Source organism: Cyrtonyx montezumae, unplaced genomic scaffold (assembly GCF_038088225.1).
Source record: "Cyrtonyx montezumae isolate F1298 unplaced genomic scaffold, pur_monq_1.0 scaffold_43, whole genome shotgun sequence".
NCBI classification, from domain to species: Eukaryota; Metazoa; Chordata; class Aves; order Galliformes; family Odontophoridae; genus Cyrtonyx; species Cyrtonyx montezumae.
The window spans coordinates 42,205-55,494 of record NW_027072049.1 but is presented as its reverse complement, the minus strand read 5'-3'; the positions used below and the strand labels follow the sequence as shown (position 1 = coordinate 55,494).

The window sequence follows — 13,290 nt, the reverse complement described above, 5'->3', positions numbered from 1 at the left end:
GTCCAGGGAGATGGTTGATCTCTGACCATGGAGGCCAAGGAACATTTAGACGCTGTACTGAGGGACGTGGGGCAGTGGGGGAATATTGGCAGGTGGACACTTGGACTGGATGGTCTTAGAGGTGTTTTCAGCATTTATAGTTCTATGATTCTATTCTCTGATTCTACGTTTAGGGACAAGATCTGCGCAGTGCACAACCACACCTCTTAAGCAACAAGAAACTGCCAACAGGGGTGACAGGAGTTGTAATGTGAGCAGAGCCCATATAGGCCAGGATCTGGACATCACTGAAATACACATCTTTACCCAAAAACATCTCTCTTAACGGCTGAAGGCAAATGGGAGAGGCCGAAGATCTGCCATTCCTGTCTGCTCTGTGATGAGCTTGGACTTTTTACCCAGTCCTAACAGAAGTGTACCCTACCCAGGCAGATAACAACTGGGCCAGAGTCAGAAAGACCTGATAAGAGAATGATAATCAGCCTAACAGCTTTCCAGGCACTGACAAAGCGTGCTAACCTGCCTCGGGGAGGCAGAGAGTAGGGAGTGGGAGGTGAAAGATGGAGGAAGATCTGAGGTAGGAGCTTGGATGGAGAAGAAACTCCTGATCCTTCTTCAGGACCTGACTTCTTCAGCTCCATGGTTGGGAGCGGAGGAAGAAGGACGGACAGCTTGTAGATTCATAGAGTGACCTGGGTTGAAAAGGACCACAGTGATCACCTATTTTCAAAACCCCCTGCTACACGCAGGGTCGCCAACCACAAGAGCAGGCTGCCCAGAGCCTCATCCAGCCCGGGTTTGAATATACGGCACTCCAGGCTGAGCACAACTCGCATTGGCTCATCCAGCTCCACGAGATTGATGTGCACCTTGCCCTCTTGTGAGTAGTAGATCACACAGGGGAATGTCATCAGAAATTTCCTGGGCAGAGGAAATCTTGACAGCAGAGGTGGGCAGGGACCCCCACCAAATCCCAGTGCTCAGCAACCACAGGCACTAATCCCTCCGTGCTCACAGGGACAACGCACCACCCCAAGCACCTCCACCCCAACCAGGCACCCATGAGGACTGACGCTGAGCACCAGCAGCGGGCTAAGACCACCCACCACCCCACCCAGCATGGACGGACAGATACAGAGAGGGTTTAGGCTCCAGCAGTGAGCTGTAGGATGCAGAGCAGCTGGCAGGTCAGGGCTGCCATGGACCCCATACTCAGGGGAAGAACGCAGAGGCAAAGTGAGCTCTGAGCCCTCACGCTGAGTCGTCCTCGTCTCCCTTTCACCCTTGCCTTCCGGCTGCAGCAAGCAAAACCCAGCGAGGTCTCCAGCTGGGACAATGTTTAACCACCCAGCCCACCCCCATGGGTTCAAGGCTCTGGGCATCCAAACACAGCCCACAGCAGCAGGGCGGCAGCAGCCCTGGGAAGTCAGGTCCGTCTCCACATGATGGTTCCCGACCCGGAGAGCTCCATCTCACCGCTGCTAACAGTGCCGCCCAGCACTGTCTACGTGGATGGCTTGGCCGTGGTTTGCCCTTTACCTTCAGAGATGCTCCACGTGCAGCACGACCACCCCCACCTGCCCTCACCCCCCCAGGCTCAAGCCCCAAACCCCAGCTGTGAACACTTTAATTTTACACCTTCATCTCATTGCTCTGCATTGAGGAAGCTCCTCCAATGTGGCAGTTTCCCCCCTCCCCACGTCCCCTCCAGTACCCTCAGGCTCACCACGTGTCTTAGCCCCTTTTGTCCTCAGATGCATGAGGACAGCTAGGACTCTGGGCAACGAGCCCGTGGGTGAACCTCAGCACGAGAGAGGGAGAAGCAGCAAGTTGTACCCGGTAGCAGATACCCCACCTCCCCGATGTCCCCATGAGCTCTGCCTAATCACCGGTCCCATTTGTGTCCTCCTCGTGCCACGTGCTCTCAGTCCCCTCGGTGTCCCCATTGTGTGGGAGAAGAGGAAGCTCCACACTCTGATCCCTGCGGCGATTTGTAGACATCTCAGAGAAGACGTCGACCATGACGCTGCGGACAGACTCTGTCAGCTCCGGGACATCCTTCGGGCTCAGGCCACGGGTCTCTATCCTGGGGAGAACTCGGATGGTGCACATCCCTGGAAATGGAGAGGAAAGACCAGGGAGGACAGGTTGTCCCGCCTGCATCCTCCACCACTGGATACCTCCACGCACCTCAAAGTCCTTCGTAAAGACCTTCAGCCCTTCTGTGCCCCACCCCCATCCCCACCGTAATGGGGCTTCTTGTGCTCCACTTACCAGAGGTGAATTTCTTCTCCTTGGAGTTGAAGAAATCCCAGTATGGAGAAATCACAACGGGGATAATGGGAACCTGCAGGAGATGGAGAGTCATGCAGACCCTTCCACAGTTAACACCAACAGGACTCCAGCTCCAGGTCCCTGTCACCTCCCTGGGCCATGCTGACCCCAGAAGACCCTAACGTCCCCCATCCCTCTTTGCCAAGGAGAGTGCTGTTTGGGCAGGAGATGCCTTGGGAGATAATCCCCCCAACTCGATGCCTTACCTGAGCCTGCACAGCCAGGTGGAACGCCCCACGCTTGAAGGGCAGCATGGATCTATTCTGATTCCTGGTGCCCTCCGGGAAAATCCACACTCGGAGCTGCACAGGACAGGGAGAGATGCGAGCACGGACCCCAGGCACCACCTCCCCACCTGTGGTCCTCCCTGAACCCCCTTTACCCCCCAACCCAGTTTCTCCCGCTCACGTTTTCACGCCGTATGGTCGTGGCTGTCTGGGAGATGACGTCGATGGCGTCTCCTGTCCTCTGGCGGTCGATGAAGATCATGCCGCTGAGCCAGCAGGCCCAGCCCACCGTGCCCATGTACAGGAGCTCCTTCTTGGCGATGGGCACGCAGCGCTTGGGGATGAGCTCCACCATGACTGGAGGACGGGTGGGAAGGAAAGGGTCGGCCCCTGCCTCGTGGCTCCCGTCACCAACACGGTGTCCCAACCCTTTCCCTGCAGCGCACCCGTAGCCCTGAGCTCATCCCAAGCCCAAAGGTTGCCCACGTGGGGACGAACCCCTCCTCTCCCCTGCACATACCCATGAGGTCAAGGGAAGCTTGGTGGTTGCAAACTATCACATAGGGCTCCTTGAGATTCAGGTGCTCGGCACCCAACACCTCTATCTTGATGCCATACAAGTGCTTGAGGGGCCGGATCGCAGCACAGAGGAGCCTAGGGCAGAGGGACACGTGTGGGGAGCGGATTGACACAGAGAGGGGGGAAGGGGCTCACGCCAAGAGCGGGGAAGGCAAGAACCAGGTCATCTTTCCTCATCAGAGCAACTCAGAATTGCTTCACTTGGCCTAAAGTCAGCTGGAGATGGAGGTTTGATCAGCTGGATGGGGAACGAGGAAGAGCCGTGTCACCATCCAGGGAGGCTTGGACAGGAAGGGTGACACCAGGATGGCAGTGCTGATGAAAGGTGATGCTCAGTATGAGAATAACGAGAGGAATGGAGGGAGGATGGAGCAACGGGGATTGCAGCACCCATGCTGGAGATAAAAACACTTTTGACATTGAAATGGGGCACTTTCCAACCCGTAGCGACAGACAGCGTCTGTGCCAAAGGTCTCACGTCCAACACTGAGACCTAATGCGGAAAGGACAGTCAGGAAGAGCTCAGCACCAGGTGGGGAAGAGAAGAGGTTTGTGGCATGCCCCAAAGCCAGGACTAATGGCAGGAACCCGCTCCAAGCCGGAGGCGTTGTGATTTGGAGGCTGAGGAGGAGGAGGAGGAGCTGGGTGTGCGGTGAGGTGGCGGTGGGATGAGACAAGGCACCGTGAGTCACGGCTGCGTCATGCCAGGGATTTCCACCGAGCCGGAAGCGTTTGCACCAGGGCTCAAAGCAATGGGAAATGCACGTGTGTGTGCATCATTCCTGCACAGAGAATGAAGGAGAGCGGCTGCACGAGGGGACTGATAACACCAAACCTCCGACTGCAATCCCGCCAGGGGCTCCGGATCTGCCTGCACTGACACGTGATGGCCGGAGCCTGGAAATTCCACAGGCTCATCTTTCATCCTGACACAATTACATCCCTCCAGTATGCTCTCATGGCCAGGAATTAAGCACCAGGATTGCGTCAGCCCTGGAAGCAGCCCGTGTTGCTCAGAGATGCTATCATGGCCATCACCGCCTCCAGCTTGGCTGGGAGATGGGGCAGCACGGGGCATCTCTCCGGGATACCGAGCTGATGGCATCAGGAAATCCTGGAGTCCTGCTCCCGATGTGGGATGCACTGCCAGGGATGTGGAGATGCGCGTGCATCCTGCTACCGAGCACTGCAAACCCTTCAAGTCCCTCATCTGATGATTCAACGGTGCAATGGCCACTCCTCCCCTTTATGGTACTTGACTCAGTGGGGACCAGCTGGCCCAGACCCATGTGGTTGCCCCATCATGGTGTGCCCGTTGCTAACCACTACAGCCCACCACTACAGCCCACCACAGTGTGCAGATGCACCACGTGGACACAACCACAGCGCTCATCACAGCCCCAGGGCTCAGCTTGCAGCCCTGGCTGTGGAGACGACCACAAAACCACAAGACCCCATCACCCCTAAGCCCCAGATGTCTCCATGCTGGAAGCACAACCCCGAGCCGTACTCACTTCATGTTCTCCACGCAGCGTCCCCGAATCGCTGCGAAGGGGGAGAGGAGGGTCGCCGTGGTCAAGACCCAGATGTTGAAGAAGGTCACTTTGCAGAAGTACTGGAAGGTGGCACTGTGCCGGTAAAGCAGCACGGAGAGGAGGAGGAGGAGGAGCAGCCCATGGAGAAGGGCCACGTCCATCGTCCTGCTCGGGTGTGGGGATGCTGGGGAGCTCAGCCTGTGTCCCCAGAGCCGGGGTGGAGAGCAGGGACACCGAGAGCAGGGCAGGTGAAGCCGGTGGATCAGCAGAGCGGTGTGTGGGCGTTCAGGGCTGGTCCAGGGAAGGAGCTGCCCCATACGGTCTGGAAGGGCTGGCAGGCAAGCACAGCAGGTGAGGGTGGAGAGAAGGGGTGAGTCAACACCAGAGACCCTGGGTCACCCGGGGAGTCACTGCTGATACGCATCCTGCTGGGCCATTAAGAGCTGTGATGACTTTTCACCAACACCTCTTATGTGGGGGAGGGGAGGCACAGCCCCACTGCCCCATCTGCGTGCTGCCACCCCGGACCCACTGGTTCCTTTGGCCCTTCGGTCAAAGCCATCATCCCAGCCAGTACCTCCAGCAAAACGGCTCTACTCCATCCCCTCCACTGCTCCTTCCCGTTCCTCCTCCCCACTTCTGGTGGCGTGGGTTTCATGCCCCACTTCAGTGCTGTTCAACCCCAGTGTCACCTGGAGAGGGCTCCAGGGCTCACTTCCACCGCGTGTGTCACAATCCCCGTTGTGACATCAACGCCATCCTCCCTCCCTTCCTCTCATGATTCCTATATTCAAGATTGGGACATCCCCCGGTGACTCCTCTCTTCTTCCTTATTTTGTCCGTATGGATATACACAAAGCATTGCACATCAGCACTGTTTCACCCCACATTCTGCTCAGCTTGGTGGTTTTTTTTTTGGATGGTCTCCATCCTTCGCATCCCTCATCTGCACCCCGCAGCACCGCATAGCCCCTACGGGGACCCCACGTGCTCACCCAAGGGGCACACAGCCCCCCTACCTCCCCCCTTGGAGGAAGCCCCATATTCAGGCCCAGGGCCAGCAGCCTGGCTTAATTACAGATGCTTAATTAGTGTCAGCAGGGTGCTTTCTTAACAAAGCAAATCAATTACAGGCGACGTGCTGCACTGAGAGCTGAAGGGACTGATGGAGATCGGGGACACCTGGGTTGGCACGGCCCCACCCCGTACACCAAAACTGTGCACCCGTGCACCAAAACAGCACATCCACGCCCCACAATAGTGCATTTTGCCAGACACGTCGCCTCCCTCCCCGAAACTGTGGGTACTGTGGTGCACCCTAAAAGATCTTCGGGGGTGGAGGGTGAGGACGTGCAGAAGGAGCCCTCCGGGGCTGCGGGGCGCTCAGCGCTGCTCCTCCAGCATGTCATAGTACTCTGCAGGGGGAAAGCACGGACTGAGGTTAGGCAGAGGGAGCTGGGGGGGCTCAGCCCTCAGCTGGGCACGTGGGGAGGTCACAGCAACGTGTCCCGCTGAAGGTACCCGATGCTGGTGGGACGCTGGCTCCGACGGTCCCCGTAGCGCTGGGGGGTGGAGGAGGCGGCACGGCGCTGATGGAGAGGGATGAGGGTGGGAGTGAGGGCCCACCCGGGGCTGTCCCACATCCCTCCCGGCTGTGCCGAGGCGTTCCCGATACTCACACCTCCCCGTCCTCTGCGGCTCTGCCCAGGTGCCGCACGGCCGCCGGCCCCATAGCCTGATCTGGGGGTGGCCATGCCCAGAGGGGAGCGGAGCCGGGATAAGGGATGTAGTGGTGGTGGTGGAAAACCATGGGCTCCTCCTCCTCCTCCTCTCCGGGCTGCAAAGGCACTGCGAGTGTCTACGGGGAGGAACAGAATCAGATGCAATCCACGCTGGGGGTCAAACCAACCCAACGTGCCCCCGAACCCCACAGAAATCAGGGGGGCAGAGAGCACCCATCGGTCCCAAAAAGGGACCGGGTGCTGTCCATCCTCCCCACCCCATACCTGGGCAGTGGCTGGAGATGGCCCAAACCCAAAGGACACCAGAGCTGACACGGCCAGGCTGTTCATCACCACCTGGTGCATTTGGGAGTTCTGAATCATCATCAGCTCGATTAAATCTGCCAGGGAGCAAAGGGACTCTGCGTCAGAGAGGGATCGGAGCGAGGCCATGGGACGAGGGGACGCATCCCATGGGGTGGCACCAAGGTTTGTCCCCGTGCCGAGCACCAGGAGCCAACCCAGCCCTGCACCCCGATTTGGAAGCCCCTGGGTGGCATTTAAAAATTATATTTGCTCGGGTAGAGCTTTAAAATAGAGATCGTTCCGCCTTTTCCCAATTGGCAAACGGGATTAAACATCTGGTCTGGCTGCGCACAAAAGGTGATTAGTGGGGCTGGAGGCTGCAAACTTTCCGCCCATTCGGAGAATTGCTGCGGTCCTGGCAGCACACACGGCTTGGCAAAGCCTCCTTGGCTCGTTCCCATTAAGACATCCCCATTAAGACATCCTCATTAAAACAGCCCCATTAAAGCATCCCCATCTGCTGCAGGCACCAAATCCCCCCGCAAAGTGCCTGCAGAGCCACCGGTGGGCGGCCCCCAGGACCCCGCCGGTTTTGTGTGTGAGAGATGCGGAGCTCGCCCCTTTTTCTCCCTGAGTTTGGAGGCAGGAAGACGTGAGGATGGTTTCAGCACGGGGCTGCGGGGTGGCCGTGGTCACACACCTCCCCGTAGGTGTGGGGGTCCGGTGGGATGGGCCGTGGCCACGGGAAGCTGCTGGATGATGGTCAGCGGCTGCGGGGACACCGGCGCAGGTGGGATCTGAAAGGCAGGAGAAAAGGGGAGAAAAGCCCCAGGGATGGGGGTCTGGAAGAGGGGGCAGCTGAATCCGGGCCCCCCTCTTCCTAAGGGTGCGCCCCTGGGGTCCCTGCACACATGCAGCCCTGGGGTCACGTCCCCACGGAGCCCTCTTGTGGCTTTGCATGGAGCATCTTGCAAAAAGCCGATTGCAAACCAAACCCTGCTGCCCACCCCAAACCCCATCCCCTCACCTCCCACCCACCCCATCCTCCCCTCCACGCCGTGGGACACAATTTGGGGCTCACCCCGTGTGGGACGACGTAGGTCCGTGCTGCAGCGTCCCCCCGGGCCCCGCTGGTGTTCCCTGCTGCCCCAAGCTCCATGGCCGGACGAGCAGCAGTGCACCGCTCGTTGCTATAGCTGCTGGGGGCAAACAAACCCTCCCAGTTGGGAGGGTTGGGCTGCTGGAGCTGTAACCCCTAATTATTTCTCCCTCCTTCGTCCCCAGGACCCCCCCACCCACAGGAGGGGTGGCACTGAGGGAGGTTGTGACCCCTCAGAGTTTGGTTTTGTCCCTGTGGGGAACTTGGGCTGTGGGTCCTTCCCAGCCCCGTGCACCGGTCCCAGGGTTTGGGGAGCTCTGGTGCCGGGACTCAGCCCCACTGTGGGCCCCACTGAGAGCATCCCACGGTTTGGGCCACGTGGTTTGGGACTCTTCCCTAAAAACCCCAATCCCACAGCTCCGTGGTCTTCCCCAGGGTCACCCATCGTGGACGGGGGGAGATGGCTCTGATCTCCGGGTGGGAATCGAGGAAAAGCCACCTGGAGGATGGGGATGGGGGCTGGTGGGATATGTTCCCCAGCACCTGGCTTGCCGTTTGGGATGTGCTGAAAGGACTTGGTCCCCACGGATGGCCATACTGGCACCCGAAACCACCTCAGCCGAACTTTTTCGCCATCCTCCCGATGTCCTCTGCCCCCGTGAGCTCTTCTACTGCCCTTCCATGCGACTGTTTCATCAGCATTAAACCCAGAGCCGCCCGCATCCCCTAACACAGATGTGGGATCATTTCCTGCTGCCCAGAGCCGGCCCTGCTCAGGAAATGGGAACAGATCCCACCAGAACCCCAAAACCAGAGACACCTCCATATGGCAGGAGCGAAGTCAGCTGCTCAGACTCCATCCCTCGGCTCTACAGGGGCAATTTTCTGCTTGATGACACTTTACTCCATGTTCCTAATTTCTCCAGGCCCCTCTGGATCGTTTCGCTGCCTTTTGTTACAGCTCCCAAATTCCCATTATTTGCACATTTGATTACTGCAGTGATTCCCCCCCGCTCCTGGCAGAGCCCGGCGTGCTCCGAGCGCTGCGTGCCCGCCGTGCCCACACTCATCTTGTCCTTGTCTGCAAGAAGGATTCGAGTGCTGCAGCAGAAGATTTTTTGCCGTGGTAGGACAACAAGGGGACGCAGTGGGATCCCTAAGACCTTTCGTGGCATCCCAAACCCCTTGAGGGGCGTTACCGAGCCAATCCAGTGTGTCTATTGGGGGTCCATGCAACCCCCGCCCCAGTGCGCCCCAACATGAGGGCAGAAGCCGGGGTGCAGCTCCGGGCATTTCCTGGGGAATGTCCGGGATTTCCTGCTCTGGAAACCCAAATCTTCACCCTACAATCAAACCCCATCTCTGGCTTAGGGTGGGCTCCGTCTGCATCTCTGCTTTGGGCCATGGTCCTGCGTGGGCCCCACAGCATCCCCCGTCACATCCTGTGGTGGTCCATGGTGGTCCCATGGCAACCTCATGGTGGTCCCATGGCAATCTCATGGTGGGTCCCATGGCAATCTCATGGTGGTCCCATGGCAGACCTATGATGGTCCTATGATGATCCCACAGCAGTCCTATGGTGGTCCCATGGTGGTCCCACAGCAATCCCATGGTGATCCCATGGTGATCCCATGGCAATCCCATGGTGGGTCCCATGGTGGTCCCATGGTGGTCCTGTGGTGGTCCCATGGTGATCCCATGGTGGTCCCGTGGTGATCCCATGGTGGTCCCGTGGTGATCCCATGGTGGTCCTGTGGTGGTCCATGGCACGCCTGGCACTGTGGGGACACACGGGTGTCCCAGGCCCACCCCACCACCTCCCCCCACAACCACCCCACTGCGCCATCACAGCGTGGGCTCCTTTACACCCAGGACCCTTCCCCTTGCTTGTAGCCATCTCCGGTAAGGCCGCCTCTCATTTCTTGTTTCTGTGCCACTGGAAAATCAGATGATGATTAAAATGGGATATTTGCATTTCGATGGAAACTATGGGATGGTTAATGAGGCCGTCCGGGGTCCCGGAGGCTCTTTGTGTCTGCGGGGTCAGAGCAGTGCCCACCAGAGCAGCATCGCTCACTCCTAACAACGCCGTGCGAACGGCTTTAAATACTCAGGGCGCGGTCCCTCCTTTGCATTTCGAGCTGTGTTTGTGATCTACGACGCTTCTTTGAGGAGGAGATCGGTGTCGGCTGCTTTGCACTGCGCGTTCTGCTCTGGTTTTGCACCGAGCTCGCAGCACTCGTGTCGGCAGTTCGGGTTTCTGTGCCCGGTGCATTTCTCTGGGATTTCTGGAGCACGGGGCAGCCCACCCGGGGGCTTTGGTCGTGCGTGGATGGGGCGGAGCGTGGGTCATCCTGCAGAGCTGCCTGCCAGCACCCAGCCTGGGGTAGCGGGAGCATTTGGGAAGGGATTTTTGGGGTGTCCCCACACGACAGCGACTTGCAGGACCCCCCCATCCTGCCCTGCGTGCACACCACCCAGCATCACAGCGTTCCCTTTGGGACCCCCACCCTCATTACCCCCTCTGCACCCCGATGCATCATCCCTGCTGCACCCCGCTTCCCAAACCCTTTTAGACTTTGGGTTTCCAGCTCAGCAGCATCGAAGCTGCAAGCAAGATCACTCTGCAGCCCCACTGAGCATACCCGCGTGGGGGGGTCCGGACCCCAACGGGTGGTGGGGCAGTGCCAGGGTGGGGTGCTCTGTGCATTCAGCCCTATGTGTGTGGGGGGGGGGAGCGGAGGGTGGAGCTGCACATCGCCAGGGCTGTGACATTCAGTCTGAAGGAGAGACGGAGCTGTGGGCAGCACGGGGACAGCGGGGGGGGGCACGGGGGGAGGGACGGGGACACTCTAAGGGCTGAGCTTCTGCTGCGGGAAAGGGGTTTGGAGGGATCTGCGGGAAGGATTGGGTTGGGACAGAGCACGGAAAGGGGGGGAGGGGGAGCAGGGTCACTCCTGGAGCCAGGACCCCATGCCAGGGTCATGTGGGGGGGAGTGGGGCCGTCCCCAGACCCTTGGGGACTGAGCGGGGTGGCACAGGGCTGGATCCCACCATGGGGTTGCTCGTGGCTGAACCCCGGCTCCTGCATGCTGCTGCTGCTCGCGCTGCCGATGCTGCGGGTAAGTGTGTCCCGGGGAGGACATTACGGGGGGCGGGGGAGGGGGTGGCCCCCTCCCTGTGGCACTGTGGGGACTGTAGCACCCATAGTCTTGGTGGGGTGACCCCATGGGGTCAGGTGTCCCCTGCGTGTCCCTGTCCCCATCCCACCCGGGGCTGTGACAGCTGCTCTGTGTGGGATATGGCGCTCCGGGTGTCCTTGGGGAGCGGGGGAGGAAAACTCTATGGGGGGACATGGGATGGTCCCAGTGCTCATCCCTGGGTGCTTTGGGTGGCACGGGGCTCAGGAGAGGGGATCAGGGAGGGAGAGAAGGAGGGAGGAAGAGAAAGAGAAAGAGAGAGAGAGAGAGAGAAGGAAAGAAGAAAGAGAGAAAGAAAGGAAAAAAGGTAGAAGGAAGGGAGGGAGGGAAAGAGAGAAGGAGGGAAGGAGGAAGAAAGAGGGAAGGAAAGGGGGAAGGAAGAAGGAAAGAGAGAAGGAAAAAGGAAAGAAATAAGGAAAGAAAGAAGGAAAGAAAGAGGGAAAAGGGGAAGGAAAAGGAAAATGAACAAAAAAGAAAGAAGAAAGGAAAAGGAAAAGGAAAAGGAAAAGGAAAAGGAAAAGGAAAAGGAAAAGGAAAAGGAAAAGGAAAAGGAAAAGGAAAAGGAAAAGGAAAAGGAAAAGGAAAAGGAAAAGGAAAAGGAAAAGGAAAAGGAAAAGGAAAAGGAAAAGGAAAATAAAGATGGAAGGAGCTGTGGGTACTTCACAGCTTTGTGAGGAGGGTGACAGCATCACCCTTTCCCAAATGGGGAAACTGAGGCAGAGTGGTGGAGTGCCCCCAGAGGTGCGTTGGGGTGCGAGGTGTGCTGGTCCTCTGCTCTCAGACCCAATGGGGGCGGTGGGGGCGGCCGGGCCGTCCTCCCTCATCTCCCATGACGCCTCTGCCCTCTGCTTTTATCGTCTGAGCGCTGCCCTGAAGCTTTTAGGAGGGAATTAGAGCTAATTGCAGTTCTTGATGATGCAAAAAGCTGAAAGCCTGGGAGATGTCAGGGTTCTGCTGGGGGCTGTGGGCGCAGAGCGGAGTGGGCCGGGGTCAGCCTGTGTCCCTCCCCCCAAACCCCCCCCCCCCCCCCCCGCCAGGTGCCAGCGACGCATCCCGACTGCTCCATCGTCCTCTACTTCCAAGAGCGAGAGGATGAGTGCCTGGACGCCATCAGGAGCGAGAGCCGAACGCCCCCCAATGGGCGGCGAGGTGCGAGCCCCCGCGTGTGTGCGATTTGCTGCGGGGGCCTGGGCGGGGGGAGGGGGGCAGTATCCTTGGAGAGCCCCAGAGAGAAGGGAGAGGGGGGCTGAGATTGCAGCTGGGGGACAAACAGCCGTGGGATGAGAACCCCATCGTCGTGGCACACGGTCCTAACCCTAACCCTACTCCTAACCGTACCCCCTTAACCCTACCCCTTCCCCGTCCCATGCAACTACCCCTACCCCTACAACAACCCCTAACCCTAACCTTACAACAACCCCTAACCTTACCCCCCCAACCCTACCCCTTCCCATATCCCTAACCCTACAACTACCCCTACCTCTAACCCCACCCCTAGCCCTAGCTCCTACCCCTACAACAACCCCTATCCTAACCTTTCCCCCCCCCAACCCTACCCCTATAACTAACACTATCACTACCTCTACTTCTAACCTACCCGTACAATGACCCCTAACCCTACTCCTACCCCTATCCTTAGCCCCCCAACCCTAACCCTAAACCTAATCCCTACCTACCCCTACCCAATCCACCCTACCCTAATCCACCCTACCCCAATCCTGTAACTACCCCTATAACCACCTCTATAAGTAACCCTAACCCCTAAACCTACTCCTGCATCTATCCCTACTCCTACCCCTGACCCTGACCCTAGCCCTACCCTAACCCCTGCATCTACCCTAATTCCTAACCCTACCCCCACCCCTAACCCCTACCCCTATCCCTACCCCTAACCCTAACTGTAACTCTAACCCTAAACCTACCCCTACTCCTAACCCTATCCCAATCCTACCCCTAACCCTTTCCTTACCCCTATAACTACCCCTATAACTAACCCTAACCCCTAACCCTACCCCTGCATCTACCCCTACCCCTAATCCTATCCCTACCACTGACCCTAACCCTAATTTCTAGCCCTATCCCTAACCCTAACCCCTACCCCTACCCTACCTGTACCCCTTCCCCTAACCCCTACCCCTACCCCTTCCCGGTGGGGCACCGTGCCCCCATCTGCCCCCCGCTCTGTGCCACGAGCATTGCACAGCTCTCACCGCCCCTTCCCCCCATAATTCAGTCGGTTTCAGCGCAGAACATGCTTCGAGCAGCTCAGCTTGTACACACCCGGGACTT

At 58.6% G+C, this 13,290-nt stretch overlaps 3 protein-coding genes across 3 annotated transcripts in view; 1 reads left to right on the top strand and 2 right to left on the bottom strand.

Annotated features, from left to right (window-relative positions):
- Positions 1–1,863: 1,863 nt before the first annotated feature.
- Positions 1,864–4,836, bottom strand: AGPAT1 (1-acylglycerol-3-phosphate O-acyltransferase 1). The gene is made up of 6 exons (XM_065747223.1): positions 4,655–4,836; positions 3,082–3,215; positions 2,743–2,918; positions 2,541–2,636; positions 2,275–2,347; positions 1,864–2,114 (listed from the first exon to the last, which is right to left on the bottom strand). Exons 1-6 carry the CDS (start codon positions 4,834–4,836, stop codon positions 1,882–1,884), a joined length of 894 nt encoding a protein of 297 aa, XP_065603295.1. The 3' UTR covers positions 1,864–1,881.
- A 1,166-nt stretch (positions 4,837–6,002) lies between these two features.
- PRR29 (proline rich 29) lies at positions 6,003–7,879 on the bottom strand. The gene is made up of 6 exons (XM_065747266.1): positions 7,784–7,879; positions 7,403–7,499; positions 6,682–6,797; positions 6,355–6,533; positions 6,197–6,264; positions 6,003–6,090 (listed from the first exon to the last, which is right to left on the bottom strand). Exons 1-6 carry the CDS (start codon positions 7,859–7,861, stop codon positions 6,059–6,061), a joined length of 570 nt encoding a protein of 189 aa, XP_065603338.1. The 5' UTR covers positions 7,862–7,879; the 3' UTR covers positions 6,003–6,058.
- A 1,325-nt stretch (positions 7,880–9,204) lies between these two features.
- Positions 9,205–13,290, top strand: part of LOC136055465 (vasoactive intestinal polypeptide receptor 1-like) — a 7,946-nt gene continuing 3,860 nt past the window's right edge. Inside the window, 5 exon segments of the mRNA XM_065747220.1 lie at positions 9,205–9,302; positions 9,695–9,703; positions 10,814–10,859; positions 10,861–10,923; positions 12,039–12,150. Coding sequence (XP_065603292.1) covers positions 9,205–9,302; positions 9,695–9,703; positions 10,814–10,859; positions 10,861–10,923; positions 12,039–12,150 — 328 coding nt within the window.